Here is a 16,530-nt window from a genome sequence, read left to right on the forward strand (position 1 = left end):
ACTTTTAAATATTGAAAATATTCCTACAGTGGGAATTAAGCTGCAAGACACAACATAGCATTAGGTTTACTCTGTGTAATTGGTATTCCTGAACCCATGTCCCTCTGCCAAGAGAGCCTCAAAAAAAATACTGCAAGATAGTGGGTAGTAGGCACTTATTAATATTTATAACTGTCCCTTAGAGGCACCTGTGAGTGGTCACTAGTCCTAAGAGCTCCTGCTCAAAATTCCACCTGCTTAAGGTTTTATGATTTTCTTGACACTTAAAAAAAAAAAAATTAACACTTTATGGATTCCCTGTGAAAGTGTGCATGAATTTAAAATAAGTTCTGAAAGGAAAACTTAAAGGAAAACTGATTACATAAAGCCTTCTCATGTGCCAAACTAAGTAAGATGGGTTTCTTGGTTTATATCAACACCCTCCTTCCTGCCAGTTTTAAACCACAAGGAGATGAAGCTGGTCAACTCAGCTGCAGGAGGTGCAAGCATTGCCTTTCCTCTTGATTTCCCACCTTCATAAGAAAATGGCTATCTATCATCCATTAAACAGTGGATTGGAGAGCAGTATCAGTGTCTGTCATCCTTATAAGACCTAAAGGAAGATGTAGACATCCAAATTCTTTATCAGCATATCACAGCTAGCATGCTCTGCTCCCAATACTCTGAAATACAAAATAAACACAGGAAGTTGTATCATCCTGGTTCCACAGATGGGGAACCAACCCATCTCAGAGGAAAGTTTAAAAAAATCTGATGTCACTCACAACACAGAACCTAATCTCCCACTCTCTTCTCTACCATGTGCCTCAGGACAAACTGAATTTGGAGACTGACGCTGGAAACGAAGGGAAAATATTTTATTTGCACCGGCAAACCATTTTGTATGGATCGGTGATTTCTACAACTCAGTGCACTTCACATGGCCATATCCTCTCCAAATAAAACTTGTTTCTTTATAACTAAGCTGAACCACAAAATAATTACCAGATTTACTGAAAAAACCAAGAAGTGACTGTGTCCTTACAACTGTATCAACAACCTAAAATCCATCCACAGTACATTCAGCTTTTTTAACATCAGAGTGGGGAAAGAGCAGTAAAGAGCTACTCCTCCCATAAGAACCTATTTCTCCTTATTTGTCCTCAAAGAGAGAAGTGCTTCACTCCAAACCCTCTCTGGACATGCCAGCACCTGTTACAAAGCACCTTCTAGGTAGACACAATAGAACCAAGGATGCCAGACAGCTCCTGAAGGAATATTCATTCAGTGTTTGTATTAGGAGGAGGTGGATTCAGCCTTCATTTTACTGACTCTCAGAATAGTAAAAGTGTCACACCTTTAGGTAATGATTGATTTTTTCCCTCCTACTTGTACGTCATTTCCCTCTTCTGTGTTTTTTATCTGTATGCAACTTGTGTCTTTTCCATCTTCACTGCATTACTAGCACTCCTTGAAGAAAAAAGCTTGATCCAATGCACACTCAGGATGTGCTCTTTCATGGAAAATCAAGGGCCAGGCCAGGGGTCACACGATTGCCATGTATCCACGGGGACAGTGTTTGCAGGCACAGGCACTGTGGCTAACTGAGAAAAAAGCAAGCAGCAACTGGGACTTGCTCTTGACTTCTCCTTGCCCATGAACTTTGGAAGATGGTGTCCAGATATGTTCTGGCAGTTCATGGATATTTATTTATTCCAGTCTTCCTTCATGAAGGGGTCATTTTGGCAGTGACATTCCTTTGTTATGGTGGCAGTTAAGGAAGTGTGTAGGATAACAAAGAGAATTTTTTTTTTGGTTAGTGAGGCATATTTGCCTCTTTTTGTTTGTTTCAATCTGATTACATCCATGAATTTCTTTTAAAAACCTGAACAGTAGTTTTGTTTGACAGTAGGTACAGGAAGAGAGACTAGGCTGGAGCCCCTCTGCTCCAGAGCCAGGCTGGGAGAGCTGTGAGTGTTGAGCCTCAAGAAGAGGAGAAGGCTCCAGGGAGACCACAGAGCCTCTTCCAGTGCCTAAAGGGGCTCCAGGAGAGCTGGAGAGGGACTGGGGACAAGGGATGGAGGGACAGGACAAGGGAATGGCTTCAAACTGTCAGAGAGCAGGTTTAGATGAAAAATTAGAAGAAAGTCTTCCCTGTGAGGGTGGGCAGGCTTTGGCACAGGGTGCCCAGAGATGTGGCTGTCCCATCCCTGGCTGAGTCCAAGGGCAGGTTGGACAGGCCTTGGGAAAACTTGGGATAGTAGGAGATGTCCCTGTCCATGGCAGAGGGTGAAATGCAATGAGTTTTAAGGTTCCTTCCAACCCAAATCATCTTGGGATTGTATGGTTCTCTGATAATACAATAAACAGAGGGCAGAAAAGTAATCAGGTGGTTATCAATGCATTCTTCAAGGAATGGGCAGGTGTAACATAAAAAACGAGGTGTAAAGGGATGCATATTGCCCCTTGATCTAACATGGGTCTCCTGCAAAACTAGAACAGTTACCCAACCTCACTTCTGAAAAAACATTACTATTATTCATCAGTAATGTAACCACCAAAGAGATTGAGATTTTTTTCCTTTAGTTTTTTTTTTTTGCAAATCGCTTTGTGACATCTGAATGGAAATGCTAGACAAGTGCACTGCTATTACTCTATTACCTACCTTTTAGGGAACTTAGTACTGTGTCTAAAGTTATGAGGACAATAGAAACTTTGCATTCAAGAGCTTCTGGAGGCATCACATTACTACTGCCTCATAATACCTTTTTCCAGCAGGAAAAAGTAGGACCACAAAGTTCCATTTATTTCACCTTCCCTGTTTTTAAGTTTCTATACAATGCTTTTTATTATTTCTGTAAGATATTTAGCTATTCGTCATCTTTGCAGTTTACATAGTTGCCTGTTTTAATAAACATTTTAAATTTCAGAATAAGAGTATAAACTGTGAAAAAAAATCTTTTGAAATTATTATTATTATCATCATTAATACAGCTGTTTTCTCTTTTGGCAATGGGAGGAAGAAAAAGGACATCTGTGTAAGTGATTCAAATGATTGGGAGAAAAAACCCAAGGTGAAATACAGGTCAGTGGGTGTAGGAAATTTTAATTAGAGTGAACAGATTAAAACTTAATACTGAGCCTCTGTTTAAGGCACTCTCTTTGAATGTATCACGAGGCCCAAATATGCCTTCAAAACCACATCCAGCACATCATAATAGGGATGGAAAGGCTCTACGGACTTATAAGTGAGTCGGTAAATGTTGAGATTCTGTGGCATTTTGCCACTACAGAAATTCAAGAGAATAACCCATTCAAAGTAACTCTGCCATTCTGTCTGCAGGTTTTGTTCTGGTTATCGGACTGGTGACGTTCTACCGCATCGGGCCCTACACCAACCTCTCGTGGTCCTGCTACCTGAACATCGGAGCCTGCCTCTTGGCCACGCTGGCAGCTGCCATTCTCATCTGGAACATCCTGCACCGGCGCGAGGACTGCATGGCGCCCCGCGTCATCGTCATCAGCCGCACCCTGAGCGCTCGCTTTCGCCACGGCTTGGAAAATGACTATGTCGAGTCCCCGTGCTGAAAGAGCACACTTGAAAGGTGAAAGATCTCCAAGGAGATCTGCATTGGAGTTATTTTCTATAAATATATGCTGTAATTTAAGGGTTGAAAGACATCACAATGTTCACTTGTGTGGGCAGAGGGCCTCAATCATTATTCAGATGGGCTCCATCTATATACATATGTATAAAACACATAATTTTATATATATATATATATAAATATATAAATATATAAAATATTATATTGCACTCTCCTTCTGCTGTACAGCACAGAATTGTTGGGTTGGCTGCATGGCAGCAGGGTCAGCCGGAAAAGATACCAATTGTGTGCAATGACAATACAGGAAAGAGGGAACCAAACACATTTTCTCTGTCTGCATCAAGTTCTTCTGCTCCTTAAAAATAAAACAAAAAGCTATAGGAGACCAATGACAATAGCCTGGGAGTTAACAGGCAATCTGCAAAAGCAGAAAACTCACTATAGATTAAGTGATGGGTTTAAAAGCTGTCTAAATTTCATGACTTCTAGTCCTTCCATTCACCTCTCTACAAGGAACGGATTCTCATTAGCTGCAACACCTGCTCCCAGTCCCAGAACAGACCAGAGAGTAAAAAGCACAAGCAACTCTAACTATTCTCATGTAAGGAAAGGGATTGCAGAAGAATTAAGTTGCATTTTTTTCAGACATTTCTTTTGAATCCTGAGACACAGGTTTGCTAGTGTCCTATGCATAGCCAGACATTAAAAATGAGAAGGGTACACAGCTAGAACAGGTCACACATGCTGCTGAAAAAATGTTTCAATATTACATTGAGGGAAAATATCCACAGGAGGCTACCAGAACTCCCTAAGAATCAGATGTGATTAAAATACATTGTTGGGAATAATTACAAGAAAGAAATATTCCAGCCCAAATTGGTTTATTTTCTCTCCAGCTAGTTATAACATTTGCTGTAGCATTAGAATGCTATGACAGGACACCAGCTCTGCCCAGCAATGCTCAGAGCCACATAACACAGGGAATATTGGAGAATAGAGCTGCCACTCAAGCACCCAGGCTGGAGAATAAGACAAATATACAGGACTTCAGGACTTTGAGATTTAAAAACAACCTACCTGATAACTTAATATGATAATGAAGTGAAAAATTAATGCCTTTAGAATTAGGTATAGTGTTTATAAGCCTTACCCAGAGAAGCACATGGCCTCACAAAAGTCATATGAATATAATTTTCAGAAAGACAGCACGTCAAAAACTATTATGCAGGAATATGTGGGATACAGGAACCTGAGGCAGTGACAGGTGTGTAAGTACTCTCAGAATGCTGCTCTAAGCAAAATTAGCGATAGGTTTGAGGGACCATGAGCTGTGAGTGTTAGAAATTCCTTAGGACTATTGAGTTGCTCCCAGCTGAGTACACTGCTTTGCTCCTTTATCACTATTTCTACACTTTGTTAAAATGTGATCATCAAGCTGGCTCTTGAGTTCTGTTCTGCACTCAGTTTGGATGTGATAAGAAACTCAACCCCAACTGCTGCTTTGCACTACATTCCAAATGAGCAACACTCCACAGAGACTGATGCTCTTGAACAACTGCACTGCTCTAGACTGTCAGGGGAAATACCATAAAGCTGACAAAGAGTTTCTTCTAGCAGTAGGTTTGTAAAAACCAACTAAGATTAGTATTCATCTGCCTGCATTAATTTTCTGGAAAAAAAAGGAATTCCAGAAATAATATGTTATGATTAAATGCAGTGTTTTTTAAAATAAAATATTGGAGTATTTAAGAGACATTATATTATTTCCTCTAATATTGCAGTATCCATATTATAATAATGTACATGTGAATTTAAAAATCAGCTATGGGGTTGGTAAATCTGTAACACTCAGTATTGGTGTGATTATTTTAGATGTATAAATAAAATTGTGAAGGTTCATTTTCTTCTAGTGATGACATTTTTGCTATTCAGACACAGCATAAGGTTGCAGGTTATCAGTAATTCTTTCTCTTTTAGCAAAAAATAATCCACAGTGTATTATAGACAAAGAATGAGCAGAGAATGCTTAGAATATCTGTGAGATAAAGATGTTTCATCTGGTTAAAAATGAAAGGGAGAATGAAATCAGAGAGGGAAAAGGTAAGGAGAATCTAGGAAGATTTACACTTCATACAAACTTTTAACAAAAATAAACTGCACCCATGAAGAAATAGATGCAAATAGTTCTGATACCTTTTTATCAGCTTGATGGATTTGAAGGCCTCGTCCATGTCTCCAGCAGTGAGATAGTAGCTGAAGTTCAGCATGGCATCCTGGGTGGTCTTATCACAGTCTCCCAGCCCAGTGAAATCTCTCATGGGTCTTCTTGCAGCCATCTGAGAGACTGTTCCTGAGCCAGACTCTGATGCTCCCTTCTCAGCTTCTCCCAGCTAAAAGGAGAAGGTGCTCACATATGTATCAAGCAGGTTGAAACTTACTCCTTTGTACATGGAATTAATTACATTATTCCCACTGCAGTCTAAGTTTTTTATATCTGCAGGACCATAATCAGTAGCATCAATAGTTGTGAAGTTTCGGAGCTTTCTAGAAAATGCCACAAAATATGGAATATCATCGAATATCAGTATCAATCTTTATGCAGAAAACCAATAAAGTCTCAATCCTCCATGTCAAATGATCTGTCTGGAGTGTAACAAGGAAACTTTCCCAAGCCAGGCACAGAGGAAGATCATCTGAGTCATGAAGGATGCCAAAGTCCATGTACACTCTACCCTAATCGGATAGTTACCTAAGATAACTAAATTTTAAGGCATACAGAAGCTAATAAAAGTTGTATTATATTATAATACAATGGAAGTCCTGGGTAAAGTAGAAGACAGAAATTAAAAGTGCAAATCTGTTTGACTAGAACTTGAGGAATTTCTGAAACCAGGACAGTAAAGACATTATGGTGAATAAGGAGAAACCCTGGAATGAAACCTGGTCAACAAGGCTTGTTGTATTAACTTGATTTACTGTATTTACAGCAGACTCTGCTCTTTTACTAAATTAGGTTTCCCAAATGAATACAAGTTATGTAAAAAGTGACATCATCAGAAAGAGACAACGGCCTACCAAGAAAATGGAAGCAAGAGAGGAGCAGAGGATGAAGGAAGATCACCAAAGCAGTGCAGATACTTACAGGTTTATAGATACATCCCCTTCGAAAACACAACTAATGGCAGCAACAATCCATACAAAGTCAAAAAAAAAAGAAACAATATCAAAGTAAAATAGCATGAGACATGATGGAGAAATGTTAAAAGGAAAGATTGGAAAATGCAGCATATCACATCTGATCTTTCAATTTAAAGGAAAAAGGAAAGTAAAACACAGTATAACACTAAAAGCTCAATCTGCACAGGAAGACTGACAACAGACAGTGCTTTGAAGAAAATGAATTGCAAAGTGCTGTTCTGAATCTGAACATAATAAGTAGATACATTCTCCCTTCTAACAGTGCTCCCAAACTACACAAGTAGAGATTAGAAAATCTCCTTAATATTAATTTCCTGTAGATTTTACAAAACTAAATACATTAGTATAGTAAATGGGCTCTGTTGCACTCCCCCTACAAGACAGGAACAGAGCAATCCTCACCCTAAGAAGCACCAGGAAACTCAGGTCAGAACTTCACCAGAAACCAATCTGTAGGTGAAAGGCTGCAGCTCGCCTAGTATGCGTGGAATTATGTAGGGTATTATTTACCTGAGATGCAAACAATTTTGGATTGAAATCAAGTTTTAGAATTTAGAGCCTGCACTCTTGGCATTTGCAGCACACAGGCACTTGTTGATGGTGCAAGATGACCATTTTGCTCCCTTAGGTATTCCTGCAAGGAAGTGGGATGCTTCTGCCAAAGCCAGTATGAAGTGTCCTGTCATATGGCCTAAATAAATCTCACACACACACCCCTCTTGTACTTGCAATAAACACAGTGACCAGATAAAGCAGAGTTTTTTCCACATCCCCTTTTCAATTGCATTACCTGGTAATTCCTGTTTCTTGTATACACTTGTACATCACATTCAGTTTACAATACCCATAAAAAGCCATCTCACTACAAATTCCACAATTCTGTCAAGTTCATCTGCATCAGAATTATCTTTATGCCATTTCTACATGTGATGCATCCCCTGCCATTGGAATAGCTCTACCCACCCCAGACTCAATTTGGTTAAATTTGATCCCTGTACAGTGTAAAGTCTGAATTTTTGGGAGGGAAAGAATTCTTAGAGATTACCTCACCTTTTTTGCGAAGTAATAATGTGGCACCTCTATGCCAAGAAGAAGCTGGTAGGATGAAGGCAATGCAAAGCTGTCCTGCAGCAAGAGGCCATGCTCTTCAGTGCTGAAGAATGATATAATCCAAACATCCATCTGGAAAGGGAAGCGAAGCACTATTTTATTTTTATGCTGCAATATCCTTCTTTTTGTTTTTATTTTCCATATTCACTTGGCAGAAGCTTCTCTTGACAACAGCATGACCTCTACATTCAGACACAGCTGCTGGGAGGGCAGAGCCACACTCTTCCTCCCTGCAGCAAGCAGCAGCACCTCACTCTGCATTCCAGACTGCTCCTCCTCTGCAACCAGCTTTACCCACCAGAAAGAGAAAAGCCCCTGGCACAGATGGCTGCTTCAGGCATCTCTCCCAGAGATCTGGCTCAGGGCAAAGAAACAGAATCACAGAATAAGAGAATCACAGAATGGGTTTGGTTGGAAGGGGCCTTAAAAACTATTTTTTTTAAAAAAACATTATATTATTCCCACTGTAAGTTTATCAGCTCACTGGCTGCTTTGAGTTCCCAGGAAATATGTCATCCATGCAAAAATAGTTCCTCTAACAGTTTAAGTATTGACCTGAGTCAAGTTAAAATAACATTTATTTCCAGCAGAAGTTAATCAGACTTGTCATTTACTAGGGCATAAGCAGACAGTAAAATGTTTTGTTGAATAAGGGGCAAAAAGTTGCATTCCTTTTATATCTTTTTTTTCAACTTTACTTAGAAGCCAAGCATTTTTAAGTTTTTTACTTGAGTAATACTAGGTTCAATTGTTCTTCTCTTTGCTAGAAGACTCTAGCCAGGCCTTTTGAAACATCCCTATTCCTATCCCATTTCTCGTTTTTACTTTGATCTTTTCATGATTCTTCATGGTTGATTTTAACCAACAAAAGACAAAAAGAGCTTTCTATATCTAATTTTATAAGATTAGTTAAAATAAGGCACAAATAAAAAAACTTGAGGTTAAAATGGATGTGTCAAATCAATGCAATGTTTATGCAGGATAGGCAGTCCTGTACAAACAAAGTGGTAAGGAACATTACAAGTAGAAGAGCAGGAGAAGAAAGGAAGAAATATTTGTATGATGAAAGAAATCTTTCATCAGATAATTGTTGATGAATAAAAATGAAATTTTTTTCTAATGTAAAAAAGACCATAACAGATAATTTGGGAAGTCCATAAAAATGCACAATATCTCTCCAGAAAAGCAGAAGATGGGAGGGACTGGGTAGAAGAGCATATTTCTCTGTTCACCTTAACAGTAGTGCCCCTGTTATTCTATCAAGTTAATTCTTGCTGCTTAAGTGTACTCAAGATCAGCAACTTTTTAAGTTACAAACTTCTAGATTATCCATCCACCCAATAATGTCACCTGAAAAACTGCAGTCCAGACAGAAGCTGGCATTATGGTCATTCCCAAAATTCTATCACAGCTAAAGAAATCCCTCGTTTATTCTTCTTCACTGTATGCAAGCTTGGCCCAAGCCAGAGAGCTGCCATAGAGGGACTGCCCAAAGCACCGACAGCAAACACAGGGGTCACTACTCATTTCTGCATGTAGTAATATGTACTACCTACATCTTTAATGAAGCACAAAGGATTTACTACTTGGACAGGGAGAACTCCACGTAAAACAAGATAAAACTAATAAAAAAGACCATACTGTGCCCTCAGCCTGGATTTTCTTTTGGTCTGGAGGTTGGAGGCCTGTTTCAGGAATTACTTCACATACAAAAAGTCTTGGTTCACTCTGGTCCCAGAAATGGCAAGCGGGGATGTGACTGTGCAACTCTGGATACTCCACTACAAACCTACCAAGAGACAAAAAAAAAAAAATTGAAAGGGAGACAAAGTAATTCCAGCACAGTCGTTGCATGAGTGTAAATAAAGCCAAGGGATCATTCTCAGTTATTTCTAGTCTGTATTAGAACATTAACCAGATACATTTTCCTGACTCCTAACATTTTACACATGGCAAGGACACTTCTAGTTTGGTTTGTTACACTGAGAGTGGTGACAGGACATAAAGCATTTCTGTAGAAAAAAAGTTGGTACCACCTATAAAAACAGGTACTCAAAATCTGCCTGCCCTGGTATTGCAGCTCCTACAGAAACCCCTGAACATCTACCTCAGTGCCTGCTGCTGTAACACAGGGGTTACCTCAGCTCTGTCTTCAAACCATGGAATCACTAAGATTGGAAGAGCCATCTAAAATCACCAAGCCCAACCACGCACCCAGCACCACCACCACACTGACCCTAAACCATGTCCCAGAGTGCCACATTCATACACTTTCTGAACACTTCCCAGGAAGGAAGTGTTCCCACCATTGCCATGGCCAGCCTGTTCCAGTGCCTGACAATTCCACCTGAAGAAATTTTCCCTAATACCCAATCTAAATCCTTACTGGCACAACTTGAGGCCATTTCTTCTCATCCTATCGATTGTTACCTGGGAGAAGAGCTCAACCACACCTGGCATGTCAAGAATTCTAAGGCACTGTGGAAGAGCACAAGGACTTCCCCTGCAGCCTTGGTGTCCTGGGTTGACTATATGATGCTTTTATCCCCAATTGTCTTGTTCTGCTTATGCTGAATAGTAAGTTTTGCACCTTTAAGACTTGTTGCAGAGAGTGAAGGGGGGAGAGAAGAAGCAGCAGTTTGTTTTCAGACACTGCACTCACTCCTCCACATTCCTGCTCCTGGACTGTGTTGTCTGTGGATGAACAGACAGCGGGACAGAGCTCTCCTTTGCTTTTAGTTAGTTTTAGCTAGCTGAGGCAAAGAAGTTCCCTGGACTGTGTTTTTTTTTTTCTTTTTTTCCTTTTCTTTGGACCTGTTCAAACCTGCTCTGGACTGAACACCCAGCAGAGCACCAGCAGCTGCACCTGTGGCCCACCAGGCCGGGCCTGGCCCGCGACATTTCCAGCACCAGAGGGACTGATCAGAGCCTGAGTGAGCTCAGCTGCAGCCCAGGGAGGGGACTTTCTCAGTTTGTCATCTCTTTTGGAACAACAAAGGGTTTTATGGTGTAATATTGCTTAGGTTTTATTGTTTAATAAACAGGTTTTTCCACTTTTCTCCAAGGAGGTATTTTCTCCCAAACCGGTGGGGGAGAAGGGCCAGTTGAATCTGCTTTTCTAGAGGAGACCCTTTGGGGGTTCTCTCCCAAATTTGCCCTGAACCAGAACACTTGGGAAAGCCAGTCTCTGTCAGCAGTTAAAATAGTATCATCTTACTGCCTCCTTTGGCCATTTCAATACTACTTCAGTGCCAGCTATGTCAAGACTCCAGACATACTCCAGAATGACACTATTCTAGCAATGGCTTAGTATTCATTCTCCTGAAACAGTGTCAAATTATTTAAAGGAAAACCAAAGACACCATTTAAGTATTTCCTCACTTGCTGTCACCACTGCAAGGTGGAAGTTGTGAGGAGGATTGGAGTAGGGCTAGAGGGCAAATTGAAAGAGACATTCAAAGAGGTGCAGAAATGGCCTAAATCCTCTCCCTGCCATGGAATTCAAAATCAGTAAATTGCAAATAAAAAAAAGAATTTGTGTAAAAAAACCTGGGAGTGTTTAGATTTTGCCTCAGGAGGTGGGAAGAGAAGCAGAAGAGGTGTAGATTATTATCACTTTCTGCTGAGTTGATTCACTCTAATTTGAAGATGCTTCAAAAGGATGCACAGATAAATGGATTATTCACACAGACAGTATTTAACACGCAAACAGTAAAACAGCATTCCTGGCTTGGGTTGGCTTCTGTTGGGCTACACAAGATACTGCACGTGGAAACAACTTCCTCACTTAACTCTTGACAACACTACTCCATAACTAACCAGGACGTAAGGCCCCAGATTTGCATTGGCCTTAGTTTTTGATGAGCTGGGTAGTTTCTTCTGGCTTTCAGTGGTAAGGAGAGTAATTCCTTTTCTTTGCTTGTAATACCCATAGCTGATAGTAGCTAAAAAAGTAATCCACCTGTTCCAATGCTGGTTTTTCTTAAGAAAAATACAGTCAGGAAAATTATTGTAAAATCAAATGGGAATTTGTACTCTAATATTACACCATACTTTCACAAGCATTCGCACTTCACTGCATTGTGCTGCTAGGATTTCTAATGCACTTCCTACAGCACAGTTTGCATGGACAGAAAGGCATCAGCTCTAAACAGACATGTCATGAGTTTTTACCCACACAAACTCAATTTTTACTATATTTTAAAAATACCTTTATTCCTAGAAGGACCTTCAGAATGTCCTCTTCTCAGTTCCCTATTATGTAAAGTCTTCAAGGAAGGGTAGCTTTCCAAGATTTTTTTTAAATTTAAAGATCTGGATCCTGAGTCCAATCATGTAATACCTCTGTATAAAACCCCCAACACCAAATCATCCTTTCCTCAGAGATCTCTAGCTTGATATGGCTTCCAAAGTGCTAGTAGCTCTCCCTGAATTTCTCTTCTATGAATTTGTCCAGTATCTCCATAAGCACTTCCTTCATCTTTTCTACTGACTTTGCAAGGAGTTCCTTGGCTCAGCTGCATGTTGGCTGAAGATCTACCCACTGCTTATTTTGAGCTTGCTTTCAGGGTGTGTTGATATGGCATAGCCTGGTGATTGGCTGCTGGGGAGGGCATGCACCTCAGGGATAGCTTCTGTGAGAAGCTGCTAGAAGCTTCCACCATGTCTGACAGAGCCAATCTCTGATGGCTCTGAAGATGGACATGCTGCTGACCCAGTTAGAGAGGTTGGTAATGCCTCTGTGATAACGTGTTTAAGGACAGAATCAGAACAGAGCACATACAGTTTTCCCCCTGGAGTGGGGAGGCGCCAGGGTGGCCACCAGGCTGGCACAGCCCAAGGCGAGCCTTGCCCGCCTGGCCACCCCTGGCCAGCAGCACCACAGGCAGAAAGGCAGGGGCAGCTTCCCCCTCCTGGTGCCCTACGTGAAGAGAGGTGTTCAATAGCACCAGCACCATGGGAAAAGAGCTGTTTCAAGGGCCTATTTTACTTCTCATGATCCTCCTCTGACTCTGTTAATAATAAATATACTTTATACCTTTAAATTTAAACCCATTTTGCACTTAGAGTGTTCTTCTCCCAGTCCTTATCTCAACTCATGAACCCTCTGTTAATTCCTTTTTTTTCGTCCCTCCTCTCTGCCCAACTTGAAAGACAAGGGTAAGCGAACGGCTGCCGTGGGTGCCTCACGTTTGGCCAATGTCAAACCATGGCATTCCCTAGCTCAGATTATTGGAATAGATAGAGATGCAGCTTGATGGACATACAATTCAGTGTTAATTAGTTCTTTACAAATAAATAATTAAATCCATACAAACTCCTTCCCAAGACGGAGGAATGTCAGAATCAGGGTGTGCTTGTGTCAACATGGCAGATTTCTGTCTTAAATCCACCATTAATGCTTCTTGAAGCAAAAGCTCCTTACTTGCCAATGCTTTGTCCAGCAGAAAGGCTCTCTCTACCATCTCCCCGTTCAGCCTTGAAATCAAAGAGCGTAACTTGGTCCATTTCAACATCAAAGAAACAGATCTTGGAATCAATGTTCCCATCCACCTACAAGAAAGGAAAACAAAGGGTGCTGGAGCATGCAGTCAAAAAGAAGAATTAGGTAAGTTTATCCCATATGCTTCATGCCCTCAGCTTTCTTTCTTAGTAATCACAAGGAGGTCATTCTTAGTAAGAAATACCAGAAAATTTCTGGTTCTTTTTCTATTCCAACAAGCCAGCCTTGGATTTCTTTTAAAATGCTACAAAGCAGCTTTTGTAAATAAAATATTCCTTTTCTGAATTCCAACACAGAACAAAGTCTTAAGAGATCTTAAATAACGCTGGGACATGACACTTCATTATATGACTCAATTCACTGCCTGGACCAGGTTAGTTTATTTCTGAGAAGTGATTCTTGCGTCCTCAGTAATCTTGACCCACACCAGCCTATGAACCAATGGAAAAGTCCCAAATGCTGAGTGAAGAGCTGTGCCTCACCCTGCTGACAAGGATGCTGACTTTGCTGCCATTAGCATTGCACTTCACAGACAAAATGTCTCCATGGCCAGGAAGCAGCTTGGATAAACTCTTGCTGTTGCAGTGCACTTTTGCCTCTCTGTGGGAAGGAATAAACTTCAATTACATGGTGGCAAGCGACTGGCAATTTAGCAAATTATGGGTAAGACTTTTAAAAACAAACTATTTTGACTATATGACACAACTGCCTCAGACTCCCACTTCCTCTCCAGAGGATTGCTGCCACTGCCTTTCTTTCAGGACTAAGTTAACAGACACTCTTTCCTCAATGAATCAGCAAGAATAAATGTCAGTGTTTCTACAGGATTCCCAAAACATGGCCATACAGCAAGAACATCTGAAGATAATTCTCAATTCAGAGGCCTAATTTTCCTGCAGAAATAAGCTGAACAGTACCATGAATTTGGAATAGAGTCCATTCACATAAAAGTTCTGTGTATGGAAAGCACAGAGTGCAGCAGAAGTAAAGAAATGTCATTAGCAGGGCACATTTATATATTTTGTTATTTCAAAAGGACTTTATTGCTGTTATAGATACAAACCCAGAAATCAGTCAGCAACAAAGAGGGCAAATCTCATGAAATGAAAGAATGCAGCAAAAAGTGACAGTAATTTGAAGTGACAGCAATTTAGAGCTATAATACAATCTCATGAAAAAAACATGCTTGATTCTATAAAAATAACATTTGTTCTCAGCCAATTACAGTGCCCTGAAATTAAAGTCTCATAATTTGAGGAAGGGTATTTTCATACCAAGTGCAAAAATTTATCATAGCATGCATAAGTAAATCTATTTTTTCTCACTGTCAATCCAATATTTATGCTAGTTACAACCTGCTCGATTCTAATAACCTTCAAACTGTCCCAGGTGGAATGTGTGTGATCTCAACCCAAGTAGTTTCCAGATGGCAACTAACTAGATTTTAGCATTCCTCTGGTGACAGCATGCAAAGAAGAACAGAATCTGTTTCACTCTTCAGGTTTTTAAGCTTTTTAAAATTATGTTTGTCATCAACAGCTACATTTTCAAAATGAACGTCATGGCAGTATCTTTTCCATGTTCGTCAATATGAGAGTACAGCAACCTTTGAACAAAGTCAGGTAAACTCCTTAAACTAAACAGGAGAAAGAACAGTGTCTCCACAGTTTGAGGTTCACTTTCTCCATAGATTCATTGCAACAAGTTTCCTGATTTATGAGGAAATACAAGACCTGGCTTTATTTCAGCTCTTTTGAGATTCAATTCTTGTTCAAGATACCAAAATAAATGGGACATCCTTAGCTCGATCATCCATAAATTCTCCACACACTTTAAAATGCACTCAAATATCCCTCACGGTATCCTCTTTTTAAAATAATAATCATCATCCTCATCAATCCATGACTTGCCTAATAATTTCATGGTTCCTCCCTTGCTTTGGAAATATGCCATCAGTTCACAAAGCTGCATGTATTGTCTCAAGATTCAAAGGGACTGCTGCTTTTCATCAAATCAAAAACAGCTAAAGATTCCCCACAAAATACACACTTAACTATAAACAGATTATTTTTAAAGCCTTATTAATACCTGCGTGAGAGATCAAAGATTTTCAAGTGAGCCAGATCAGTTCCCACAGCCAGGAAATTCCCACAGACATCCAGGAGGCACGGATTCCCCTCTGCCTCAGAGAACACGAGCAGCTGTTTAACTGTGCCCTGGCAAGAAATGTGTAACACCAGGTTTGTGTGGCCACGGCCTCACTAGAAGGGACTTATTTTGTCACCAAGCTGAGTCACAAATTGCTGAACTTCTCTGTTAGATTAATCACTCCAAGCAAATTCAATCTGGGTCTCAGGTATGTACATAACCTCAAAAAAAGTCTAAATTTAAAGGCATCCTTCTGCAATAATTTCCTCTTTAGTAACACAACCTTTACCAAGTGAAAGACATACAGAAATACCAAGTCCCTGAAGGTCCTTAAATATATAGCTGTAAAAACCAATACATTATATTTATGTGATGAATCACACCCATTCTAAAATATAATATTTGCTTCCTAAATAAAATTATGTATCACAGAACTCTGATAATTAGATTGCTCTTTTGGTTCTCATAGACTAGCAGAGGCTGCAAAGGTTCACACAAAATGTTCAAGTGATATTTTTCATTATCTTGTGAGAATATTCGGTACTATCATCTTCCTGGAAGTATATATGTATCTCAACCAGCATGCAATTTAGATTGTCTTAATGTCTATAAATACTTATTAGTTACACTGCAGTAGTGTTCAGAGTGGCAGACTTTTTAAAGAACACAAAATGTCAAAGATCTTTCTGCTGAAATACTCAAAATATATTTTGAGTATTGTATTATGACAAGGAAGAGTTAATAGACTTAGGAAGATCATGCATATTACTTTTAAGCTCTAACACCAATCTTTGAAAACAACAAGGTCTTTTTATCCCTTCATGGCTTTCTCAGTCCTTACCTGCCAGGTGCGGACCTGGATCCGATATGGCTCCACTGTGTACAGATTTTCTCCATGAACACACAGAACAGGAGAGTCACAAAGGAAAGAGCCTGAAACAATGACAACAAAGCCATCATTACAATAAATATGTTCTGTAAAAA

At 40.0% G+C, this 16,530-nt stretch overlaps 2 protein-coding genes across 4 annotated transcripts in view; one reads left to right on the forward strand and one right to left on the reverse strand.

Moving 5' to 3' along the window:
• Positions 1 to 5,486, forward strand: part of TMEM204 (transmembrane protein 204) — a 28,308-nt gene extending 22,822 nt beyond the window's left edge. The window contains exon 4 of the mRNA XM_026797005.2: positions 3,323 to 5,486. Coding sequence (XP_026652806.1) covers positions 3,323 to 3,567 — 245 coding nt within the window. The 3' untranslated portion in view covers positions 3,568 to 5,486. The remainder of the gene's footprint in view (positions 1 to 3,322) is intronic.
• IFT140 (intraflagellar transport 140) overlaps positions 1 to 16,530 on the reverse strand; it is an 84,067-nt gene that overhangs the window by 38,141 nt on the left and 29,396 nt on the right. For all 3 annotated transcript variants that reach the window (XM_005493167.4, XM_014271395.3, XM_074552836.1), the window contains 7 exons: positions 16,388 to 16,479; positions 15,487 to 15,614; positions 13,881 to 13,998; positions 13,321 to 13,448; positions 9,537 to 9,684; positions 7,836 to 7,967; positions 5,781 to 5,977 (listed from right to left, as the gene is read on the reverse strand). In XM_005493167.4, the coding sequence (XP_005493224.3) occupies positions 5,781 to 5,977; positions 7,836 to 7,967; positions 9,537 to 9,684; positions 13,321 to 13,448; positions 13,881 to 13,998; positions 15,487 to 15,614; positions 16,388 to 16,479 (943 nt within the window). The remainder of the gene's footprint in view (positions 1 to 5,780; positions 5,978 to 7,835; positions 7,968 to 9,536; positions 9,685 to 13,320; positions 13,449 to 13,880; positions 13,999 to 15,486; positions 15,615 to 16,387; positions 16,480 to 16,530) is intronic.

This window comes from Zonotrichia albicollis, chromosome 16, assembly GCF_047830755.1.
Source record: "Zonotrichia albicollis isolate bZonAlb1 chromosome 16, bZonAlb1.hap1, whole genome shotgun sequence".
In the NCBI taxonomy this organism is placed as follows: Eukaryota; Metazoa; Chordata; class Aves; order Passeriformes; family Passerellidae; genus Zonotrichia; species Zonotrichia albicollis.